This window comes from Rhamphochromis longiceps, linkage group LG8 (assembly GCF_057381845.1).
Source record: "Rhamphochromis longiceps isolate RC_006_pf linkage group LG8, R_longiceps_female_GT1.1, whole genome shotgun sequence".
In the NCBI taxonomy this organism is placed as follows: domain Eukaryota; kingdom Metazoa; phylum Chordata; class Actinopteri; order Cichliformes; family Cichlidae; genus Rhamphochromis; species Rhamphochromis longiceps.
The window spans coordinates 5,669,383-5,691,752 of record NC_140564.1 but is presented as its reverse complement, the minus strand read 5'-3'; the positions used below and the strand labels follow the sequence as shown (position 1 = coordinate 5,691,752).

The 22,370-nt window shown below is 44.9% G+C and overlaps 2 protein-coding genes across 2 annotated transcripts; one reads left to right on the top strand and one right to left on the bottom strand.

Moving 5' to 3' along the window:
- The first annotated feature begins 40 nt into the window (after positions 1-40).
- On the top strand, positions 41-14,817 carry LOC146662984 (ras-related C3 botulinum toxin substrate 3). Its single transcript, XM_085415562.1, has 6 exons — positions 41-230; positions 3,859-3,930; positions 4,911-5,028; positions 7,347-7,409; positions 8,002-8,161; positions 12,508-14,817. Exons 1-6 carry the CDS (start codon positions 196-198, stop codon positions 12,636-12,638), a joined length of 579 nt encoding a protein of 192 aa, XP_085271688.1. The 5' UTR covers positions 41-195; the 3' UTR covers positions 12,639-14,817.
- Positions 14,818-15,402: 585 nt separating this feature from the next.
- On the bottom strand, positions 15,403-21,731 carry LOC146662983 (L-xylulose reductase-like). Its single transcript, XM_085415558.1, has 9 exons — positions 21,096-21,731; positions 20,853-20,931; positions 19,417-19,514; positions 17,919-18,073; positions 17,744-17,786; positions 17,191-17,290; positions 17,026-17,090; positions 15,964-16,081; positions 15,403-15,699 (listed from the first exon to the last, which is right to left on the bottom strand). Exons 2-9 carry the CDS (start codon positions 20,902-20,904, stop codon positions 15,596-15,598), a joined length of 735 nt encoding a protein of 244 aa, XP_085271684.1. The 5' UTR covers positions 20,905-20,931; positions 21,096-21,731; the 3' UTR covers positions 15,403-15,595.
- Positions 21,732-22,370: the final 639 nt, after the last annotated feature.

Here is a 22,370-nt window from a genome sequence, read left to right as displayed (position 1 = left end):
CTGTTCCGCCTCTGTCCCTTTAAGAACGCTCGGCACTTCTCGGAGACTGTCGTAACTGCTCGTCATCGACCCTTTTCACTGCGGCTCCATCGCTGAGCGGACTGGCCCGCTGTTCTCGTACGAGACCTCAGCGCTTACTGTCGGATCGGTGAACTCCCAGCGCCGGCTCCCTGAAAGCCTCCAGCTGCTGTCCAAATGCAGGCGATTAAGTGTGTGGTGGTCGGCGACGGGTAAGAGCACGCTCACAGAAACGGCACATTTGTCATGTGGGGTTCAGTGATGCATCCACTGATGGATGGATGATGGGAGGATGCTATGTAGTGAAAAGGGGCTGGGGCTCGGCGATCCGTCGGCCGCCTCTCTTTCTCAGATACAGCTCCACGGGCATCTGCATGTGATCACGTCTTCATCCAGCGCAAAGGCAGGAGCCGAGCATCGAGATGCTGCGGGAACACCTACACGCCTGGTAGGCCATTGAAGGCGGGCTGAAGTGCTGATGCACGCTAAGGAATTTGTGGCCCTGTCAGTGGCAAGCAGCAGGCCCCGCTGCCCTAATTCTGCTCCTACTGCATCCAGATCCCACCCAGCGGCATGTGCACTGAAGTCTGCTGCGAGAGTGCGCCGCGCCGTTTGGAAATGCTAATATGATTAGTGGTCGCTGATTAAAGCCACCGGCACTCCTATCAGTTCTTACAAACATCAGGAGCGGCCAAAGGTCTTTTTTATCATCAAAGGCAAAATGGGAAAATAAAAGAATGCTGAGTGCTGCTGTCTGCACACACTGTGTTTACAGCACGGTGCTGTGTGCAGACACACGGAGCCGTCCAACCTACGAGCTCAGTTTACCTTTCAAGTCGAGAAGCCCTCGCCTGCCTCCAGAGGGAGCTGGGGCCGCTCGATCCCTGCAGGAGTCCTAGTCTCACTTCTTATTGGTCATTACTGAGATCACACTTCTTTAACACGCATTCAGCAACTTTTAAAACATCGTCCAGTTGCTGAATTTTTAACCTCGAGGGCTTAGCCGGATATTTCCGAACAGCTGCACTGGTTTTATGGCTCTTTCTGACCAGATCATCTGCACTGAGCTAAATGTGCCACAGTCTGCACAAGTGTGAGTCTTTGACTTGTAGAGAAACGGGCTGTCTTGGATTTGTAGCAAAAGTTGTTTTTTTTTAAAAATGCAGCAAAATTATATAAATGTCATTTAAAAAATCTTTAAATAGTCTTTTTTTCATTTTAGAAGCACAGACTGTAAGTAAAGATGGCAGTAGCTTCTGGGTGTGAAAAGCAATGGCACCTTAGAGATGCATTACTTCTAATGGCCACCAGGAAAAGACCTCCAGTTTCACCAAAGTCTCTGTGGAAATGATGCTCAGCAGTTTAATCTAGTCTCACCTCCAAGGTGTCAAGTTATACTGATGACATCACACTGCAGTCACCAGGAAGAATACACCTGGGTCTGCTACTGAGCCGCCGTGCCCGGCTAATGTGAGGATTCAAAGAGCGACAGCGTGACAGTGACAGCGTGACCCTGCGGTGGATACTTGCATCTTTGTTATGCAGTCTGTGGTTGGAATCCACTGACTTTAAATGTCGCACACAGCCCCTGACAGTGTTGTTGAGACCACCGCAGGGCTCAGAAAGCTGTTTCTAACAGGAACCTGCTGTTATGTGCGATGAGGCTGTTTATGAGGTGGGCGGGATATAAAAATGTGTGTTTTTCTCGTCAGCTGCCACAAACAGCTTTAATACAGACTGTACAGATGCTGCTAGCTGTGTGTTTGGTGTCTTCAGATTGTTACCTGGTGCCGTTCACGTTACTTGACCCACGCTGACAGTAGCACGCAGGGACGTAATGAAGTGAAGGACAGCAGGTTCGCAGCTTCAGTGTCGGGGTCGTGGGCCAGCTTCACACTCGGAGCAGGGATGTGGTATTACCAGCACCTGTGCATTCACTGCTGTACATCTGCACGTGTAGCACTGTGTGTGTTTGTGTAACAGCATCTCTGTTTCCCTGCAGTTGTTTCAACTTCCTGTTCCTGCGGATCTGTTTGGAGACATTTAAACTCACTCATGTGTGACTTTTGTATTATTGCAGGGTTTTACCTTGTTCTGTTGTGTTTTGGTGCTACATAAATAAAACTGAGTTGAAGTTGAAGCGTGTACATCTTACAGCTTCAGCTTGTGCGACGCAGAGCAAATCTGAACCATTTGTGTGTTTTGAGTGAAACAGGTGTGATTGAGAGACGTACTGTGTGAGTCCAGAGGTCTGGAAGTGAAAGCAAAGGCTTTGCACATTTTCCAGGAGACGGGTTCTGCTTGACATCTCCACCTGAGTGGGTGTCACGGTGGTACAGTGGTTAGCACTGCTGCCTCACAGCAAGAAAGTCCTGGTTTTGAACTTCGCATGTTGTCTGCTCCTGCATGCTTTCTCTCCTGCACGGCGGGTAGTTATTCTGAAGCATCATTTCATTTTCACTTGAAGGACCTAAAATCTGCTTGCATATCAAAGCCACGTCTGATTTTTAGAAAAGAACTGCGGGGCCTGAGCTTACCCTCGCGGGGCGATCGTGGCTCAAGAGTTGGGCGTTCGCCTTGTAATCGGAAGGTTGCCGGTTCGAGCCCCGGCTTGGACAGTCTCGGTCGTTGTGTCCTTGGGCAAGACACTTCACCCGTTGCCTACTGGTGGTGGTCAGAGGGCCCGGTGGCGCCAGTGTCCGGCAGCCTCGCCTCTGTCAGTGCGCCCCAGGGTGGCTGTGGCTACAATGTAGCTGCCATCACCAGTGTGTGGATGTGTGGATGACTGGATATGTAAAGTGCTTTGGGGTCCTTAGGGACTAGTAAAGTGCTATATAAATACAGGCCATTTACCCTTTGATGGACTCATTTCTAACCCTGGCCATGTTGGTCCCTCCCAGCAAGCATTTTAGCATCTTCAGCCCTAACTACTTCCTTATTTATGCAGTTCTTACTCTGTGGCCTCTAAGCTCTTGTATCTGTGACACAGTCACATAGATCTTTGGGTTTTGTGTGCTGCCCAAGGACAGCCTGGATGAGCTGGGGATCACACCACCAGTGTTCAGATCAGTAGATGAGCCACTCGATCTTCTGAAGAATAGTCGTAATCATTGAAACTGACTAATGAAGCAGCTGTAAGTGTCAGTGTTTCCCTTCTGACCAAACAGAGTCCCACTGACCTCAAATCACTTTTATATCAGTCACACATTTTGCCACCGCGTGTCACTGCTGTTGGTCACGTCTGTGGAGACGAGCACACAGAATCGCTCATGAGTCATGCATGAGCAGCCAGCCAATACTCATCCATGCCGCCACCAGTAGCATCGAGTGGCTCGAGTCGGAGGGGTGCTGTTGGCCTGTGAGCAGAGGAGAGGTGGGCTATGTCTGCGAGTAACTGTGTGTGGACAGGTATGAACATCTTTGTGGGGACCAAAAATTGGAGGCTTACTATACTCGTGGGGACCAAAATCCCCCACGAGTCTGAAGGCGTTTCTGAGACTCAAAATGTGGTTTTACTCGTTCTAGTGTCAGGGTTACATTAGGTTATGGTCAGGGTCAGGCATTCATCTTTGATGGTTGCATTATGTCCATGAGATGTCCCCACAAGGATGTGTGTGTGTGCGTGTGTGTGTGCATGTGTGTGTGTGTGTGTGTGGCTACCATAGAAGGCTACTGTGTCCCTAGGCAACATGTATGTAGGCCAATGTCTGTGTGGCACTCAGCTGAAAGGGGATAGAGGCCTCCATTGTGCTCACACATACATGTGGCCTGTTTACGCTCAGGTTTGTATGAGAGTGGAGCTGCAGCCTAATTTTGGATCCTCTGCTGTCACTTCCTCAGGGCTGTGGGTAAGACCTGTCTGCTGATTAGTTACACCACCAATGCCTTCCCCGGTGAATACATCCCCACTGTGTGAGTAACCCGAACACTCCTCATGCTCTCACAATACCACCATGTAACGCTGTAGGGCTGAGCGCTCTGTCAAAGACACTGTGCTGTCTAAAGGTTTCACACAAAGGATTTAATAATAATTATAATAATAATACAGCTGTTCTCCTGCAAGAACTTAGTTGACAAGAAAGAGAACACAGAAAAGAGACGAATGAATGTCAAATGAAATCAGATAAAATAAAAGATATCGCTCATTCAGCGAGCTGTGAATGTGCTGCAAACTCCTGCACAGTTCTGTACACCGAGAAACTATCCATGCTTATCGATGGATGATATTTGTAGTATTTATATATTTAATATTGCAAATCAAACAGACTGATGTTATGTATACTCCTTAATGTTTTTTAACTTTTCAAATTTTAAGCTGTTAAGATATTTCAGTGTTTATCAGCTACGTCGTGACACAAATGTTACACTTTTAAACCAGCATAACAAAATAATCATGACAACTGTGCCAAGCCCAGAAAGTTCCCTTAAATCCTGTTTTTCAAATATCTGCATCTCACCTCAGTCGTGTTAAACCAACTGGCAGGTGGCTCTTTAATATGAGCAGCATATATCCCATAGGTTGGAAACCAGTTCATATCAAATTAGAGTTAGTAGAGTAATTCAGTTTCAAAGTGCTGGACCCATCCGCAGCAGAAGAACCTGATACCTGAGAGCCCAGTGAGCACTGGGCTGAATGAGGAACTCCCAGTTCAGCTCCGGACTGGACTGTTTGCTGTCCCTTAAATTTCATTCCCTCTTTTAAAAGCTTTTATCAAATATAGTAATGCAACACCAAAAAGTAGACTTGGAGGAGAAAAAGCTTCCTTAAATATTTACCAACCCTTATCTAGGCGGTCATGTAGTTCTGCAAAGTGTTGTTTAGGAGTAATCGCACTACTGTTGTCAGTAGTCTCAGCTGCTTTTTACTCAGTGTGCTGTCCAATTCCCTGCAGCTTTGACAACTACTCTGCCAATGTGATGGTGGATGGGAAACCAGTGAATCTGGGTCTGTGGGATACAGCAGGACAGGAGGACTACGACAGGCTCAGACCACTGTCTTACCCACAGACGGTATTCCTACTCTTTCCTCCCACACACTCACAGCATGCCACAGATACGTGACTGAACCGAGCTTCCTGTGTGACCTGTTTAGATGAACGAGTAAGAGAATGAAATGGAAGGTGGTTAATGTACGAAGGTTGCTGTAATGCTTTGTAGACCCCAGCATTTATCAGTTTATCCGTTCAATATGAAAACTGTATGCCTTAAATGAATGATTATGCCAATATTTCAAGAAGTCCAAACTACACTCACCAGTTCAGATGGCTAACAGGGTGTGAGGAAAAGGCTGTTCTGCGATCTCCCATTCAAGATTAGCAACTGCTTCCCTTCCCCATCTGCAATGCATGCTGGAACTCTGGCAGTCCGTCATCGTGATTGTTGTGGCAGGTTATCCAGTTAGTGAGCAAAAAAATGCCACCATTTTCACTGCATTGTGCACTGGCACAGGATAGATCTGCTGAATGTTCTCCCCCAGACACCCCAGGGTGTTCCACTATGAGCGGGCTCCTCCAACATGCAGCGTTCAGCTTTAAAGCTGCTGACTCTGTAACTGCAAACTGCCAGCTCTCATCAACAACGACAGTCCTTCACGTGAAATTCAGGTTAGTTTGCAAAAGAATTGGATTTGAAGTCTGATGAAATCCGCCTGTGCAGTGTGGGCACAACAGAACTTCCAGGGAGCAATCCAGAAATAGCAGGTGGAAGCTGCCTGGAAACGGCCAAAAGGATGATCTGGGAGGCGATTATGCACACAGGCACTGATTCAAACAGGGATTTTCACTTTCATATCTCTGTCCGCGTGAAAAGCAAAAAATGATGTCAAACACTGATGACGATGCCGAGAAAACAGGCGGTGAGACGTTGGTCAGCACGGTCTGACATCAAAAGAGGCGATAACGGCGCACACCTTTGACGTCCAAGATGAAATCATTTTCCTTCGCCAAGTGTACGAGCAGAACCATGGTTCCTGAAAGTGTTCACCCTGGAAGGGCTTTAAGAAGCCCTGTGTTTTTATAAAAATGGGGATTTTGACATAAAACGTCATTTACTTGTGTATGAAAAACAGCCTAAACACTGAGGAAAAGCTATAGTTACCAAAGTACCGTGCACGTGTGGGCGGGGCTCCAGTTCAAGGGAAGGTTTTCATGCACAGTGCTCCCTCGCTATAACGCGGTTCACCTATCATGGCCTCGCTGTTTCACTGATTTTTTTTTTCTTTTTGATTTTTTTTTTATTACAGCACATTGTGTTCTGCGTCCTGATTGGCTGTAGACCATTGTCAATCAGTCTCGTATATTTTAAAAAATATATTGCAATATTCAGATTCTGTACATAAAGTTAAACTTTATCAATATTCATTTTATCTAATATCAAAGTCTCGCACTCAGTCTTTCTCTCATTTCAGTTTTATTGTTGACAAACTGAACGGTTTGTATTACAGTCTAGTCCAACTTAACTGAAACCATCTGGTACAATTACAGCTATTCTGAACTATGCAATTTATGAAAACTATGGAGCCCCTTCAGCAACTGAAGAATTTGAAAGTAAATTAAAACAAAATATAATTTTACATTAAATAAAAAAGTTTTAAACGTAATTAAAATAAAACATGTCTTAAATTAAAATAAGTAAACTGTCATGTTTATTGCTGCCATAAAACAGTTAAACACATTTGGACAGTGTCAGGATTGTTGCTCAGAAAAAGGATCAACATGCTCTGAAGTCAGAGCACAAAAACCTTTTTTGTAACAAAATATCGATTTCTGCTGTCGCTGTATCGATACATTATTAGCAAACAAAATATCACGATACTACACAGTATCGATTTTTTCCCCACCCCTAGTAATAACTGTAAGAAATAAAGCTGCCTACTTCGGAGATTTCACCTATCGCGGGTTATTTTTAGAACGTAACTCCCGGGATAAACGAGGGACCGCTGTGTATATTTGCCCACTATGTTGATAACCACTTCTTGTGTAGATAAGCACCAAACATTCATCCACTGTCTTATCCAGTTTAGGCTTGCAGTGGTCGGAGCCTATCCCTGCTGCCATAAGGCGAGAGGCGGGGTCTGTCCTGATGTCCTCGGTCTATTACACTTAAAATGTCTTTGAACAAACAATATCAAGCAGAAACACGCCTCTTTGATGCTTTTGTGTTGTAACTTTTAATAAGTGTCAAAGACTTCAAATAAAGCTGATTTCTTGTGGTGGTTTTATACACACACACACACACACACACACACACACACACACACACACACACACACACACACACACACACACAGATCTCACTCTCAACTAGCGATGTCTCTGGTTCTCTCCCAGGATGTGTTCTTGATATGCTTCTCCCTGGTCAGTCCGGCCTCCTTTGAGAACGTCCGAGCTAAGGTCAGTACGCTGACTGTCCACCCCGCCCCCTCCTTTTTCCCCCTTCACGCCGAGTCTGACCACAAGGAGGCACATCTTTGGCTCCACCTGGTTTATCACACCTGTTCAGTCCTCAGCTTAGAATGGTCTGGATTTGATACTCCAGCAGGACGTGGAGCGCAGACACACACATTGTAGGCTGAGGCCTGAGCGAGTGCAAACACTCTGCAGAGGGAGCGTCACGGCCGGCTGTGGTTTGATCTGCTGAGCATCATGAGACGCTCTCGTGTGAAATCACACTTTTCACGAGGTCTGGGGTCCCTCTGTAGAGTCTCTGTGTTTCCGACGGGATTGTCCCATCGTGTGATGTGATTGGAGGTTTCTTTGCCTGAGGATGTCTTGTGTTCATGCCTTCATTCAAACTTAATAACAATGTTTTCTGTAGCCACAACTCAGTTTGTTGAATGTCACTGTGGAAAGGGTCATGATGTTCTTCCACCGCCGCCAGCTGACTCTTCTCTTTCTCCTCTCTCACTGACTTTGTCTTTTGTATATCCATATGTACACATCTGTGTGTGGTTGTGTCTGTGTGTGGGTGCCTGTGGTGCCCTAGTGGTACCCTGAGGTGAGACACCATTGCCCCAACACACCCATCATTCTGGTGGGCACCAAGCTGGATCTACGAGATGACAAGGACACCATTGAGAGGCTGCGGGACAAGAAGCTGTCCCCCATCACCTACCCGCAGGGCCTGGCCATGGCGAGAGAGATTGGTGAGGCTGTAACGGCATCGTTTTTTCTCTAACATTAATTTAGCTATATATAATGATTGCTATTTGTCTGTTGTCTCAGTAAGTAACATATTAAATTGGGTACCAGTGACAGTTGATCCAAAGAAAAGTGTATATACAGTTTTCTGGGTTGAAGGAACTAAGTAGAATATTGGTTAGTCAGAGGTGGGATATAACCAGGCACATTTACTCACTTATGTAGGTGTAAACTCAGTTTTAGTTGCTAATTAATTCAATTCAATTTTATTTACCAAATCACAACAAAAGTCGCCTCAAGGCTTTTAAAATTAGTTTCCTGATGATCATTTTCCAAGCCCTGCCTGCACGGTGAAAACATCAGCGGCCGGATGCTTGTGACAAACTGAAATCAGCTGTTTATGGACGGAGTAGGTTCTTCTACTTCTCAGCACACTTACATGTGATTTTTGAATAAACTTCGACTGATCATTCTTGCTCTTACTGAGGTTTTCAAATGCACAAGCTTTCCCTGTAGTAAAGTATTGTTACAATGCAGTATAAGTACTTTTTACTTTAAAAAATTTATGTTTTTCTACAAACGAGGTCACCAAAGCCCTTTTCCAATAGAACCTCCACGGAGCGACTCGGCACGGTTTTCAGGGTTTCCCATTAGGTCATAGTTCCTGGTACCAGTTTTTAGCACCTGCTTGGATTTCAAGTGATCCAAACAGGTACTAAGTGTGACATCATCAGACTGTATGCCACTGATTGGCTGGCTGTAGCGTTACGAGTCATGAGAGCGTTCACGAAAGTCCAAATCGCCATTTTTGAAACGGCTACAAAAACAACGCAGTGATCTCTGAGTGTGCCGAAACGCCACGGACCGAGTAGCAGGCATGTGTTTGCTTCGATGTCCACCTTTGTTGTGGCGTTCGTGTCGCATATTAATTACGTCTCGAGACGCGCAGACGCGTTGCTATGACGACACGGTACTAGAGGGTTCTAATGGAAGACCAGTCGATCCGCGAGTCGAGTAGGTGGGAAAGGGCTCATGTGACACAGTGGACAGAAACACGCTTTACAAAGTCGATTCCTAAAAAGTTGTGAAAATGAAAACAGGCTGCGTAGATTTAGAGATCTCATGAATTCGTACTTTACTGATAATAGAACATAAATCAATGTTTAAACTGGGGAAATGTCACATTTTAAGAAAAATAAGAGCTCATTATTCACTGCATAGCAGTAGCATGTCCACAGCTTTGTAGTCTCCACCGTCTGCTGCTTGGTGCTCAGCAGAACTTAATTCAGGCTGAAAGCAGCTAACGAAAAATACATTTACCAACTTTTTTAAGCTCACTCACTAATTAATGCATAACGCTGTGTTTGTTCTGTGTACACACACACACACACACACACACACACACACACACACACACACACACACACACACACACACACACACACGTGGAGAGGGTGTGCTCAGCCTCCCCTGTACATAAACATGTCCATTAGTTTGGGTTAGAGCTGCTTTGAGTTCAGCCTCTAAAGTGAGGAACATCCGACCTCAGAATGCTGGAACATGCCCACACCCCACTGACGAGCAGAAGCACGAAGGCGTGATTGGAGAATGATGTTTGTGTAAGTGAGGAACCATGAATTGCACACAGTTCCAGCCAACTGTCAATGAAACATCCTTCTATAAACCTTTGAAGCTTATTAACTTTCCAACATGATTGTTAAAGACACGTGGATTTAGAAATCATGACCACAGTGACTGTGAGAAAACAGTGACCAGATATCTGTTGGGGAATGTTGTTGCTATTAGACTGGGAGTCACAAGGAGTCAGGAATTCTTTGGACTCGATCTGCTGTCAGTGTCAGTCACTATGAGTGACTTCCATATGTGCCTTTTTGTCCTGACCTCATCTCAATACTCGGCTCACTGGTATCCATCTCACCTGTTCAAGAGCCAATTTACAGTAACTGTCAACCCAAAGCAATTCATATTGTAGGATAAAGACCCAAGAATGTCAGATAGGGACAGAACTACCTGGAGACCTCTGCTGGTATTAGGATAGCTGGGAAAGGCAATGTTAGCCTATAAATGCTGTGGGCACATGAATCGTATGTACAGCTGGAGAAAGAGACCACTTTATAACCACGTTTGTAGTTTTCTGTGAAGTGAGTTGAAGTGCTTGTCACATGAAGATTATTTGCTCCATTGTTGTAGTCCTACTGAGGAGATGATCCAGTGTTACTCCGGCCTTTGTAAAGGCTTTCAACAATCTTATCTGAAAGCAGCGCTCAAACCGATGATGTAGTAAACCTTTAATTCACTTTGATCAATTCAAATATGGCTGATTATTGTATTGTATATCGGTATGTATATAATTATTAAAAGCTGTGATAAGAAGCAGATGTTTATACAGCAGCGTAATATTCAAGGAGCTGTGGAAGTTCCAACATGTCAGCATGTTGATGATTGTTTTGATTGTGTAATCCTGATTCATACATGTGATTGTATGACTGTTGTTGTGCAGCATCATTGTTTTTATGAATGATCTGTGCCACTCTGTGCAGGGACCAACTCGTTTAGAAAAGTAATTTTTAACTCCAATTTTAAAAAAATCATTTTAAAAACAACAAAATGCAATGATTTGCAAATCTCATAAATCCCTATTGTATTCACAATAGAACACAGAAAACCTGTTAAATCTTTAAACTCTTAATTTTGAACGATTTCACAAAGAATCTTGACTCATTTTGAGTCTGATGACAGCAAATGTTTCAAAAAGGTTGGGCCAGGTGCAACAGCAGGCTGGAAAACTCAGTGGTCCTAAAAGGAAACAGCTGGAGGAACAATTTCAATTCAGTTTAATTGTATTTAGACCGCTCCAAATCACAACAACAGTGACCTCAAGGTGCTTTATACTGTAAGCTCGACCCTACAACAATACATACAGAGAAAACCCAACAATCATATGACCCCTATGAGCAGCACTTTGGCGACAGTGGGAAGGAAAAACTCCCCTTTAACAGGAAGAAACCTCCAGCAGAACCAGGCTCAGGGAGGGGCGGGGCCATCTGCTGTTGCGTTTTTATAACTAATAATAATTATAACTAATCAGTTTAAATGACAACAGGTCAGTAACATGTCTGGGTACAAAAAGAGTTCCTCAGAAGTAGGCGGGACCAAACTGTGTCTACAAATTATGGACCAATGACAGCATACTGTTCAGAAAAAGATGGACGAGAAGAGCTCCTCGAGGCAAGTGTTGTTGTGAGTTCTCTCGATATAAATCAAACTGAAGATCCAGGACTGCTGAGCTAGAATCCTCTGTCAGACAAGAACGGGACAAAGTTCCTCTCCCGAAACTCCACAGCTGCTCTCCTGTTTCCAGATGTTAGAAAAAGATACTACAAAGATGGAGACATACTCCTGTCGCAACCTTTTGGAGATGTTCTATTGTGAATAAAGTATTGGTTTATGAGATTTGTAAATCACTTTGTTTTGTTTTTATATGTACATGTTGCTCAGCTTCCTAGTAGTTGAACTGTGGCTGTGTTTAGCAGTGGGTAGAGACAGCGTGTCATCTGCTACGTTCTTTTTAAACACCCAAAATAAACAGTGTTTAAAAACAAGATTAAACTATTTCATTTAAAATAAAAAATTATTAGGAAATATTTATATTGTGATTTGAATTCCACTCGCCTTGTGTCAAGGAGGAAAAAACGATCACGCACCTGCTGTAATAGTTCCAGGGGTCTCAAACTCGCGGCCCGGGGGCCACTCGCACGAACTCATGTGTCACTTGCACTTGTATTTTGTTCAATACGAACGTGTGTGACAGACAGAGGACCAGTGTGTTTATTTGCTCTTTCAATGAAACGATTCAGTTAGTTAAGATATTGCTATATAATATTTCCATCCATTTTCTTCTGCCTATCCGGGGCCGGGTCGCGGGGGCAGCAGCCCGAGCAGAGAAGCCCAGACCTCCCCCTCCGCCTCCTCCAGCTTATCCGGGGGGACACCGAGGCGTTCCCAGGACACGCTGGAGAGATAATCTCTCCAGCGTGTCCTGGGTCTGCCCCGGGGCCTATATGATATTTGAAATTTAAAAAAAGCAAACAAAACATTTTCAGAAATGTTTGTTTTTGTATTAATTGAACACAAAAGTATCCTTCAGACGACAGTGCCAGCAGTGGCCCTCAGCTCCTTCCAGTGTGAGACCCCTGCTTTATTTACTCTCCTCAGTATTTGCATGGACAGTTATCTGGTGGGGCCCTTCGGTGAGTGCTAGGTGCTCTGTCGGGTAATGTAGAGGGGCGTATCAGGAGTTTTCCCATCATGCCCTCTCCCTGGTCCTCAGGAGCCGTGAAGTACTTGGAGTGCTCTGCGCTGACCCAGCGAGGCCTGAAGACGGTATTTGACGAGGCCATCCGGGCTGTGCTCTGCCCCCCACCCGTGAAGAAGAGGGGGAAGAGATGCACCATGTTCTAAGGAGGAAGCACTGCTAACACTACACCACATCACCATGAACAACAACCACTACTTCTCTGAGAGGATGAGAAAGAAAACTAGCGAGAGTGAGTGTGCACTGCTGAGATTGCTTTCTTTATATCGATGTTTTTTCAAAATCATATTGGTAGGACCAATATTTAACCCAGTTTTTTTAACCATTACAGAGTAAGGTCATAGGTTCTCTGTGAAAGACAATGACTGTCCAACTGCTTTGTACTCATAGACACGTGTCATGTTGCCACGAGGGCTCACAAAGACTTCTTATCTTCTTACTGCAAAGTCTTTTGTTTCTCAGCTATGCTTGCTTGAAATAATGCAGTGTTGACTAGATAGAACATGAACTGTGAATACGCCTTCAGCTCTGAAGTTACCCTCAGCTTCTGATCTAGGATCAGCACATTAAAAGAAATACTGCCTTCATTCGTTCAGCCCTCATTTCTGACAGTATGCACAGCGAGGTCCCCCCTGAGATCTGTGGTCACATGACAGAAACACCAGCAGTTAGACTCTCTGACAGCTTGGTTCACTGGCGGGTGTCCTGATTGGCATTTTATTATTCCCGATCCAAACCAAGTTCTTTAAAATGGCAAGGTATTCAAGTTTGCTCCATACTGCCAGATCAGCGTCTCATTATTAAACAGCTCATTGGAGAAAGGCTGTGCTGTTTCCCTCAGACTGGGCAAACGGCCCAAGATGCTCCCTGTAGTTCTTAGCTAGCACAGTGACTGTAACGATGGTCTAACTGCTTGTATTTGTTCAATCCTCTCAGTAACCTGTCGAGTTAGGACAGATTTCCTGCCAAACGATCACATCAGCGCTGCAGTCAAAGTATAAACATGTAACCGTGAACTCATCCTCTTGGGTTTCATCTCAGTAAAGCCACGCACAGACTCATAATCATAGCCCGTGTCATCGTTCTTAACTTTTCAATGAGAAAAAAGAGATTTTCAGTGAGACACAAAGGTTTAACTGGAGGTTTCAGTCAAAGCTTGTCTGTTTCATAACTGTACTTTAGAGGTCTACCTGCAAACCTTTCGCTCGCTTCCAGAAACATCCTCTGATCAGTTGAAGAATTATTTGGCTATGCCCCTCCAGCGTGTTCTTGCTTCAGTCGCCTGATCTTGGTCAATTTCTTTGGGTAACTATTCTTAACTGTGAAGATGTGACAGACGAGCTTGCCAAACACACGGGGGCTGTACAACCTCGCTGCCTGAGTTCTGCCTGTGGGAGTGGAGGAGCTTGCATGGGTCTTAAAATATTCTGTCTTAATTTATCCCATTGTTTAGACTGTGTGTGTGTGTGTGTGTGTGTTTGTGCACAAGCACATGAATGCGTGCGTGACAGGTGTGTTTGCGTGCGTGCACGGTGGGCGGGCATGTGTCGGTGTCAGTGAGACAGTTTGGGGTAGTGCATAAGAGACAGTATTGTTTTAAGCCAAGTTTTTTAGTGTCCAGTTTTTGGTACTATTTCATATTGTATTGTAGTAAAACACAAGACTTTTCAACAATCTGTGACATAAAGGAAGGAAAACACACGAATATCAGTGACATCCAGTCATGTACAGAATAATCCTCAGAAAAGGAATGCGTTATGAATATCTACATGTACCTGAATATTTAGCTCGTAAAACTAAAACAATTCAAACTAAAGGGATTATAGTTGCTCATGTCGAAGTTAGAAGTGTCGCTAACAGTGTACGATAAAGGGCCAATCGTTGTGGAGTTTGTCGTCATGGCAAACAGTGCAGATTGCACCTTTATGAAATGCATTTCTGTATGGTCGCAGGCCTGCTGTGTGTCTGTCTCCCCCGTGTGGCGAGACGCAGCACTGCAGTGCTCCGTTATGCTGTCTTTGGTTGGCATAGCTGTGTGGTTGAATCATGTCGTGTGGTCCTGCCTAGCTAAGGTGTCGAAATGTAGCTGAGAAACAGCAAAAGAAAAAAAACTACTACTATTGCATGGAAGTTCTCTGGTTATTTGACCCACTGTAACTCTTAGGAGAGGTTGTATGATGAAATGCATTGGCCATGTACGTATGTAATGTAAGATGACTTGTATACTTGTTTCAACTGTTTGTCTTATTTTTTATTACTTCACATGTCTGTGTGGTGACATATTTCAATTTTTTGTATACTAAATACAAATGTATATGTAAGGTAGTCTGCTTCCTGTCGTCATTTCCTCCTCACACAGCGAGGCGTTCCCTCGGGTTCACATCGAAATGTGCTTCGTGGACTAACACTGAGGAAAACGCTAGTGGCTGCACGAGTCCTTTTTTTACAGGATTATTTACATATATATTAACAGAAGACGGACTGTTCCTGTACCTTTAGTTGTTTAGATTTATCAAAGTGACCAAACGAATCATTCTGACTGAAGATGATGATGATGGCTCTTATTCAGCTTCATCAGCAGGCTTTCCAGCACACGTCCAGGCTTCAGTTCTTCTTTGCTATTCTTTACTGCAGCACTGAAACAACTACAAGAGCCTGCAGCGCGTGAAGCCAAATTAATAAGCAGAACCGGCCTGGTTAGGAAGAGTCCAGTGGTTCTGTCACTTTGAACCAGTCACTAAACTTTACTAAGGCCTGCGTCTCAGCTCCTCACTTCGCCTCAGCTGTGGAGCGGTGCTGTAAATAAAGAGGACCCAGAGTTCATTCGTTTCTGTTTTCATGTGTCGGTGACTTAGTCACTGTGATCATTTATATTTCAGTAAAAAACAAACAATTTATTTTTAAACAGAGTTTTTGTTTTTAATACTGATTTTAATGCAGCAGCATGTTTTTATCTTTTAATAGCACAAATTCCATCAATGGGTCAAACAATCCTTCGGGCCCCTCGCTGGTTGAGTCCAGTTATATTGGAGACAATCACAGTGAAGAAGAAATCTGCAAGTGAAGTTTTGCTCCGAGCAGGTGGACGATGGGCTGATGTGGCTCAGCAGGCCAGGAAGCCTCCATCCACCGGCAGAGTGACTCCATTAATCATGCTGCTCTTTTCACTCAGCAGGAATAAAATGCTGTTCACAACCTCCTCCACCTCTGCACACAGACACACACATCACACTCAGCTTTACAGAGCTAACCCTGACACCACGGGGAGGATCGTGTGCAGACGAGAGGGCAGGACTGAGTCTATCAGTGTTATGTCCCTAACCCTCGACTGGGATCATGCAAACTGGTCTCACTCTGTGGACTCGTCACCTGTCTGTGGGGTAACACTTCCTCCCATGCATACAGGAGCTGAACACAAACACAGTGATGTGATCTAAGAGGACATGTCTGACCAAGACCGCTGCAACTGACCTGCGAAGCGGCCCAGGGGGATCCGGGACTTCATGCTCTTGGCTTTTTCAGGATCGCTCCAGCCCAAGCGACCCATGTCAGTCATCACCACTGTGGGGTTCACGGTGTTCACACGGATCTGATCACAAGACGACACCTGAGTTAATCGAGTCACCGAACAGACGTCAGATCCCATCTTTGTTCAGACGACCCCGATCAGACTGTTGAATACTTCATGTTAACAGCCGGACAGGCAGCAGTAACTAAAGTAACCTCCTAAAGCGACTGTATGAACCTCATACATGCTTTAAAACACTGGCTCATAGAACTTATAAGTAAGTTTGGTGTTGGCTGCTGTCCTGTTGTTTGCTTCCAGTAAATGTTGAGTTCACAGGAACTGATTCAGGTGTCGTTTAGATGCAGCCTTTACAAAACTCTGTGTGGACTTTGGTGTCAGGTTGGTGCCGACACCAGCTGCCAGCGACTTTTTACACAACTCCTTCACTATGTTGCACATATCACACTGTGGTGCAGGTGGGAATTTTGCAGACTTGCTTTCGGGCCTGTCGTCCTCAGAGAGCGAAGGGTCACTTAGGGTCTCTCCTGGGATTTGAAAGCCTACATCCTGTGTATGATTATGAACCTGCTGCTCTCTCTCTCAGCACCACACCAGGCTATATGAGTTTGCAGAAGCTGTTTCACAGTGCAGTGAGCCGTCCTGGCATTGGTGTGTGCTGGCAGTGTTTCACTGTTATATCAGGTCTCATCGAAGTATTCCAATGCTTTTCAACACCTTACATGACGTGAGGCACACGTGTAAATGACTTTGACACTTGAACAGTGATGCAGTTACAGGAATAATTAATATTCACATGAAATCATTTCCTGGACAGTTTCTTGCATTAGCTTATATTGTTTTCCCCGTATTTCCTGATCATTTAGAAATAGACAGCACGAACTGAACGATAACTGTGGCATCACTAACTCAGTTAATGCTTTCACAAAGATGCACCTGAGCTAACCACATTAGCATTAGTAACTGTGAGGTGGAAGCTGGACGTGTGGAACAGGACAGTGGTGTACCTGATGTGGTCCCAGCTCTAAAGCCATCACCTTACTCAGCATGTCCAGAGCCGCTTTGGTAGCACCTGAGCACAGAGCAGAAACAGAAGCTCAGTTTGTTACCCTCACTGGGCTTCTTCGTTTAAATGTGATAGAGGCTGTGGCGCCCATGTCTGTGATCCTCACAGTAGACGGCGTGCTCTCTGAGGGCGCGCTGCGATGCCTGGCTGGACACATTAACAATGGAGCCTCCCGATCCCCGGGCCTTCATACCACGAGCCACTAACTGCCAACAGACGGAGCTTTGTCTCATTGCACAGAAGCAGTTTGATGAATGAGACGGGTCAACCCAACACCCTACAAGCTCCACTCAACTGCATCGAGCTTTGTTACAGAAACTTTCCAAAACCCAACTTAACCAATAACATCAGCGTCAAACAATTCATGTAACAAAATGTCATCTGCTCATTTTTTAAGCACAGATTTGTGCACGGCTCAGACCGACAGGCGAAGCACAGATATAGAGCCGGAGCTTTCAGATCTACACAAGACATTTCTTAATATCGAGGTAAAAAAACACTTTTACTGTAAGTCCCAATCACACGTTTTCTAAAGCACCCTGTCCAACACTCATTGTGACGGGTTCATTCACAGCTGAACTTCAAAGCAATGCATTTCCCACGAATCAAATCCAAAGAAAGGAAACACCGTGGTTTAATAAAGGCTGTGTTTGTTTTACCTGAGAAACCTGCACCACAGCTTTCACATTCACACTGAAAGCCCTGGAAGACACAACAGACGTGACAGGTTAGCACATGATGAGGCTCTGGCCTCGGGCTCACAGGCTTGTGCTGTGTCCTTATGGCTGGTACTTCCTCAGTAACAAATATGAAAGTTGAGAATATTTGCTTTACTGCTCAAACTTGTCAGGTGTGACTTCCAGAAATGGCTGTAGGTTGGCGCAGGCAGCGTTATTGACCAGCAGGTCGACAGGGCCGACATCCTGCAGGGCCTGCTCTGTGGCCCCCCAGTCTGTGAGGTCCACACACACCGGGGTGATGGAGGCGCACTGTGACAGTAAGTCAAAAGCAGACGGACTCGAATTAGAAGGAAGACAAGAGACATCAAATATTTATAATGAGTTTGGGCCCCAGAACTGAATCAGTCACAGGCCTCCTCACAAACAGCAAACTCTGACGAGGTTACAGCAGCTGTGCGAGAACAACTAAATCCAGATGCTGAACAGCTGTTCTGAGGTCAGACCAACTGTGTGCAGGGTAGCTTTGTTCTTCTTTCAGCTGCTGCTGTAGAGTCAATCAGTGAAATGCTTCTCATGTTAGCCGTGCAGATTGAAAAAAATTATTTCTCTATTATTGTATTTGCATGACGAACATACTGCAGATTCTACTTCAAGTGAAAACTACATTAAACAGCTTTTAAAGTCATCAGCCGCCGTCAGCTGATTAAAATCTGTTTGATATAATGAGTCAGAAAAGGTTTGGATGAGTTATTAATAAGATTTAAACTGAGAAGAAATCTCACTGTGCAGATCAAAGCTGTAGGCAAAGAGTCGATTAGAGTCTCTTAGGTTTATCTGTGCATCACAGACGCTCCATCAGAGAACTGACAGGAACAGCTGTGATGGGTTTCTGACGTCTTCCAGGCACAGAGCTAAAGCTAAAGCTAAAGCAATGGTGACGTCAAGTCTCTCTGCAGAAAGAGGACATTTTGGATTTTTTATATGTAACGTTTTTTTTAAAGATATGACTCTCTCCTCCACAGCATGTCTTTATCCTGTCTTCCTTCTCTCTCCCCAGCAGCAGATGGCCCCGCCCCTCCCTGAGCCTGGTTCTGCTGGAGGTTTCTTCCTGTTAAAAGGGAGTTTTTCCTTCCCACTGTCGCCAAAGTGCTGCTCATAGGGGTCATATGACTGTTGGGTTTTCTCTGTATGTGTTATTGTAGGGTCGACCTTACAGTATAAAGCACCTTGAGGCGCCTGTTGTGAATATAAATAAAACTGAACTGGGACTTTTTTTTAAAGAGGCTTTAGAAAGGTTCCTAAATATTTGTTTGTTAATTCTGTGCTTTTATAATCCATATATATCATTTTAGTAATGTATCTTTTTCTTTTGGACTCTTCTTGGACATTTTATTTATACAGCACTGAATCACAACACCAGTCAGCTCAAAGTGCTTTATATTGTAAGGTGGACCCTACGATAATACCAGACCCACACGCCTCTCCAGCTCCTCGCTGTCGGTTCCCTAACGGTGCATTTACACGTGGTTGGCTTTTATACGCATCATTTTTAAGAGGTGGCCTGAGATATGCTTTATGCTGATTGACAGTCCACTGTGTGGGTCAAAGGTCAGGGCTGGGGCCCCTCAGATGGGTGTGTGTGGGGTGATCACCTCCTCCACCAGGCTGTTGAGATCGGCCTGCGTTCGTGTGACCGCTATGACCTTTGCCCCGCAGCGTGCCAGAGCCAGAGCTGTGGCCCTACCAATCCCTGGGACACAAGAATCCATAAACACAAAGACTGATTACAGAGTGGACACACACACACACACACACACACACACATTCCACACATGTCTTAGGCTTCGTTCCACCAACAAAGCTCCTGTTATTCCACTTTCTCACTGATGACACTGGTTCAGGCTCCGTGCAGTGTCATCAGATTCCTCCAGCACACTCTGCTGAGTTCACAGTAATCAGTAACTTCATCGTCCACAACACTGTCTCACTTTAAACGTCTGTAACACGGCTGGAAGCCGACAGAAGGACATGTTAGTGTTGTGTTTTATATTTGTCTAACTTGATGTATGTGAAGGACGCGTTTATACAGCAGCCTCCGTTTGGGGCCACACAAGGAGCTATGATGGTTTGTGTTTGAGTGTAAATGAAATCAACATCACTGCTGACATTTAATGTTCTGTTCAGGAACTTGTTTGTAAATCAAGCTCAAGTGGAAATCACATGAAACTTTACATTAAGCATTGATTCGTGTAAAAAACAGAAACAGTTTCATGAGAGGAGAGTTAGGCTACGTTCACTCTGCAAGTCTTGATGCTCAATTCCGAATTTTTGATCAAATCCGATGTTTTTGTCTGCTCGTTCACACTACAAATAAAATGCGACAGCAAACGCGCTCTAGTGTGAACGCTCAAGCGCCCGCATGCGCAAAAGAAGACGTCACACACAGCGCGCTCTGTTTAGACCCAGAGCAACAGTATTGTTTGACTGACGGCCTTAATATAAAGACTTCGGACTTCACGTTTCCCAGTTTTTGCTTTAAGTTATTTTGTTATTGACATAATAATGTAGATAATTTAATAATGATCCTTGTTGCTGTTTCAGAGGAGCGGTGCTTCAAAGGATAGCTGCAGATTATACAGAACAAATAAAATGTTCACGTTGTTCCCAACAGTTTCACTGGAGGGCCAGGAAGGTTCGCGATGTCTTCTCCGGCGCTGATAGTTGGCGTCCGTCTTGCGTCAGTGACGTAAAAGACGGATTTAATGCGACGTGACCATCAAGCAGCAGTCGCTTTCTAAAACATCAGATATGTGTCTGATTCAGCACCACATACGAAAGTGACCCAGATCGGATTTGAAAATATCGGATTTGTGCCGTTCACACTGTCACCATGATGGATATGAGTCGCAGAGGGTCAGAAAAGTCGGATTTGATGCGCTTTCACCTGCAGTGTGAACGTAGCCTTAGTCTCGTGTCCCGTGACCACACTGGGGTTGGTGGGGGCATTTGCACGAAGGTGGATGTTGTTCATAAAGCAGCCTGCTGGTGTCGCTGCGTGTGCGTGCGTGCGTGTGCGTGTCTCCTTTACCTTTTCCTGCTCCGGTGACCAGAGCCCGTTTACCTGCAAACGAAGCCTCCATGTTCGGCCTGCGTGGGTGAGCGAGCCGCTGCAGGTGGAAGCGCCACAGACGGAGTTACGAGTCACGTGACACTCAGGCTGAACGTGCTGAGCGAGCTTAGCTCGGCTAAAACTTCCAGTGTGAAATGTTCCACGCGTGTTCTCTGTGCTGTTCCTCGTGTTTTGTGTTTGTATGACAGAAGAGGTACTCACCAACAGCGCAGCGGACAGAGCTGTGTGTGTTTGTGTGTGTGCGTGTCCTCCGCCTCTACACCGTGTTTGTCTTCCAGGTCACTCTGCAGCCCGTGGACAGGCACGGAGCACGCGCTCAGCCCTGCCATATAAGGCGGAGAGCTGCAAAGCTCCCGGATTCCTGTGAAATCCCCAAAAGTCATATTTTATAACCGGTCACCGCAAAAGTGTTTTTCAGGAAAATCCACAGCTGCTCGTTGAAGTGAGCAGTGCTGCACAGAGACGTCTGCAGACGTTCAAATCAGGAGGAAAGAAAAAACAAGTCCCGCTGTACAAAATCAAATAAAAAGTCCCTCATCGGTGTTTCTGCATCTATGGTGAAAGAATATTTTCCTTTCAGATGTCTATATGAGAAGAAAATCTCATGTAAATGCTTACAGCTCAATGCTTGAGTTGAATTTTTATAGTTGCTGAATCTTTGGTGAAATAAACACAACGAATCACGTTCAGGTGGGAGAGCTGGTGTCACAGCAGAGCTGGGATGATGGGAGGAGTCAAGTCTACAAAATTCATCAACCGCCTCCAGCTGGAGATGATGGTGGGCTTCAGGCTGAAACCAACACCACCAAATCTGATCTTCCTTCATGCCCAGTGGACACAGTAAACCAGATTCTGGGAACCACCATCTCCCAGGACCTAAACGTCAGCTTCCTCATCCACGCGGCACAGAAGAAGATGAACAAAGTCACTGATGCTTTGAGATTCTTGAGTTTAGACATTTAAAGTTCATATTATCATTAGTCGTCTTTTTCTAACGTAGGGGAGACCGGGGATAGTTGTAACATTTTTCACATTTCTGTCTGTAAATTGGAGCTCTTTTAAGGTAGTGGATTCAAAATGTAATGCAAAGTATTTACATGTGCAGCTATTTTCTCTGCAGCACAATTACCCATTGCATGGTGTGGTCTCAAACACGAAGAGTGAAATGTTACAATTAACCCCATAGTCTGGGTTAGTTGTAACATATCCTGGGGTGAAATGTAACACAATGAAATAAGAGTACTAACAAAACATTAACGTGTAATCTTTGTTTATTCAACACATGAATGCACTTAGAGCCATTTATGTAGCTGTGTGTGTGTGTGTGTGTGTGTGTGTGTGTGTGTGTGTGTGTGACAGAATGCAGAAATCTAACTTTGAACATATTCCAACCCCCCAAAAAAGACAAATTATGGAATTTTCTGCAACTGAATATTTCATTCATTTTGGTTGGTCTTCCTTGAGTTTGGCCTCATT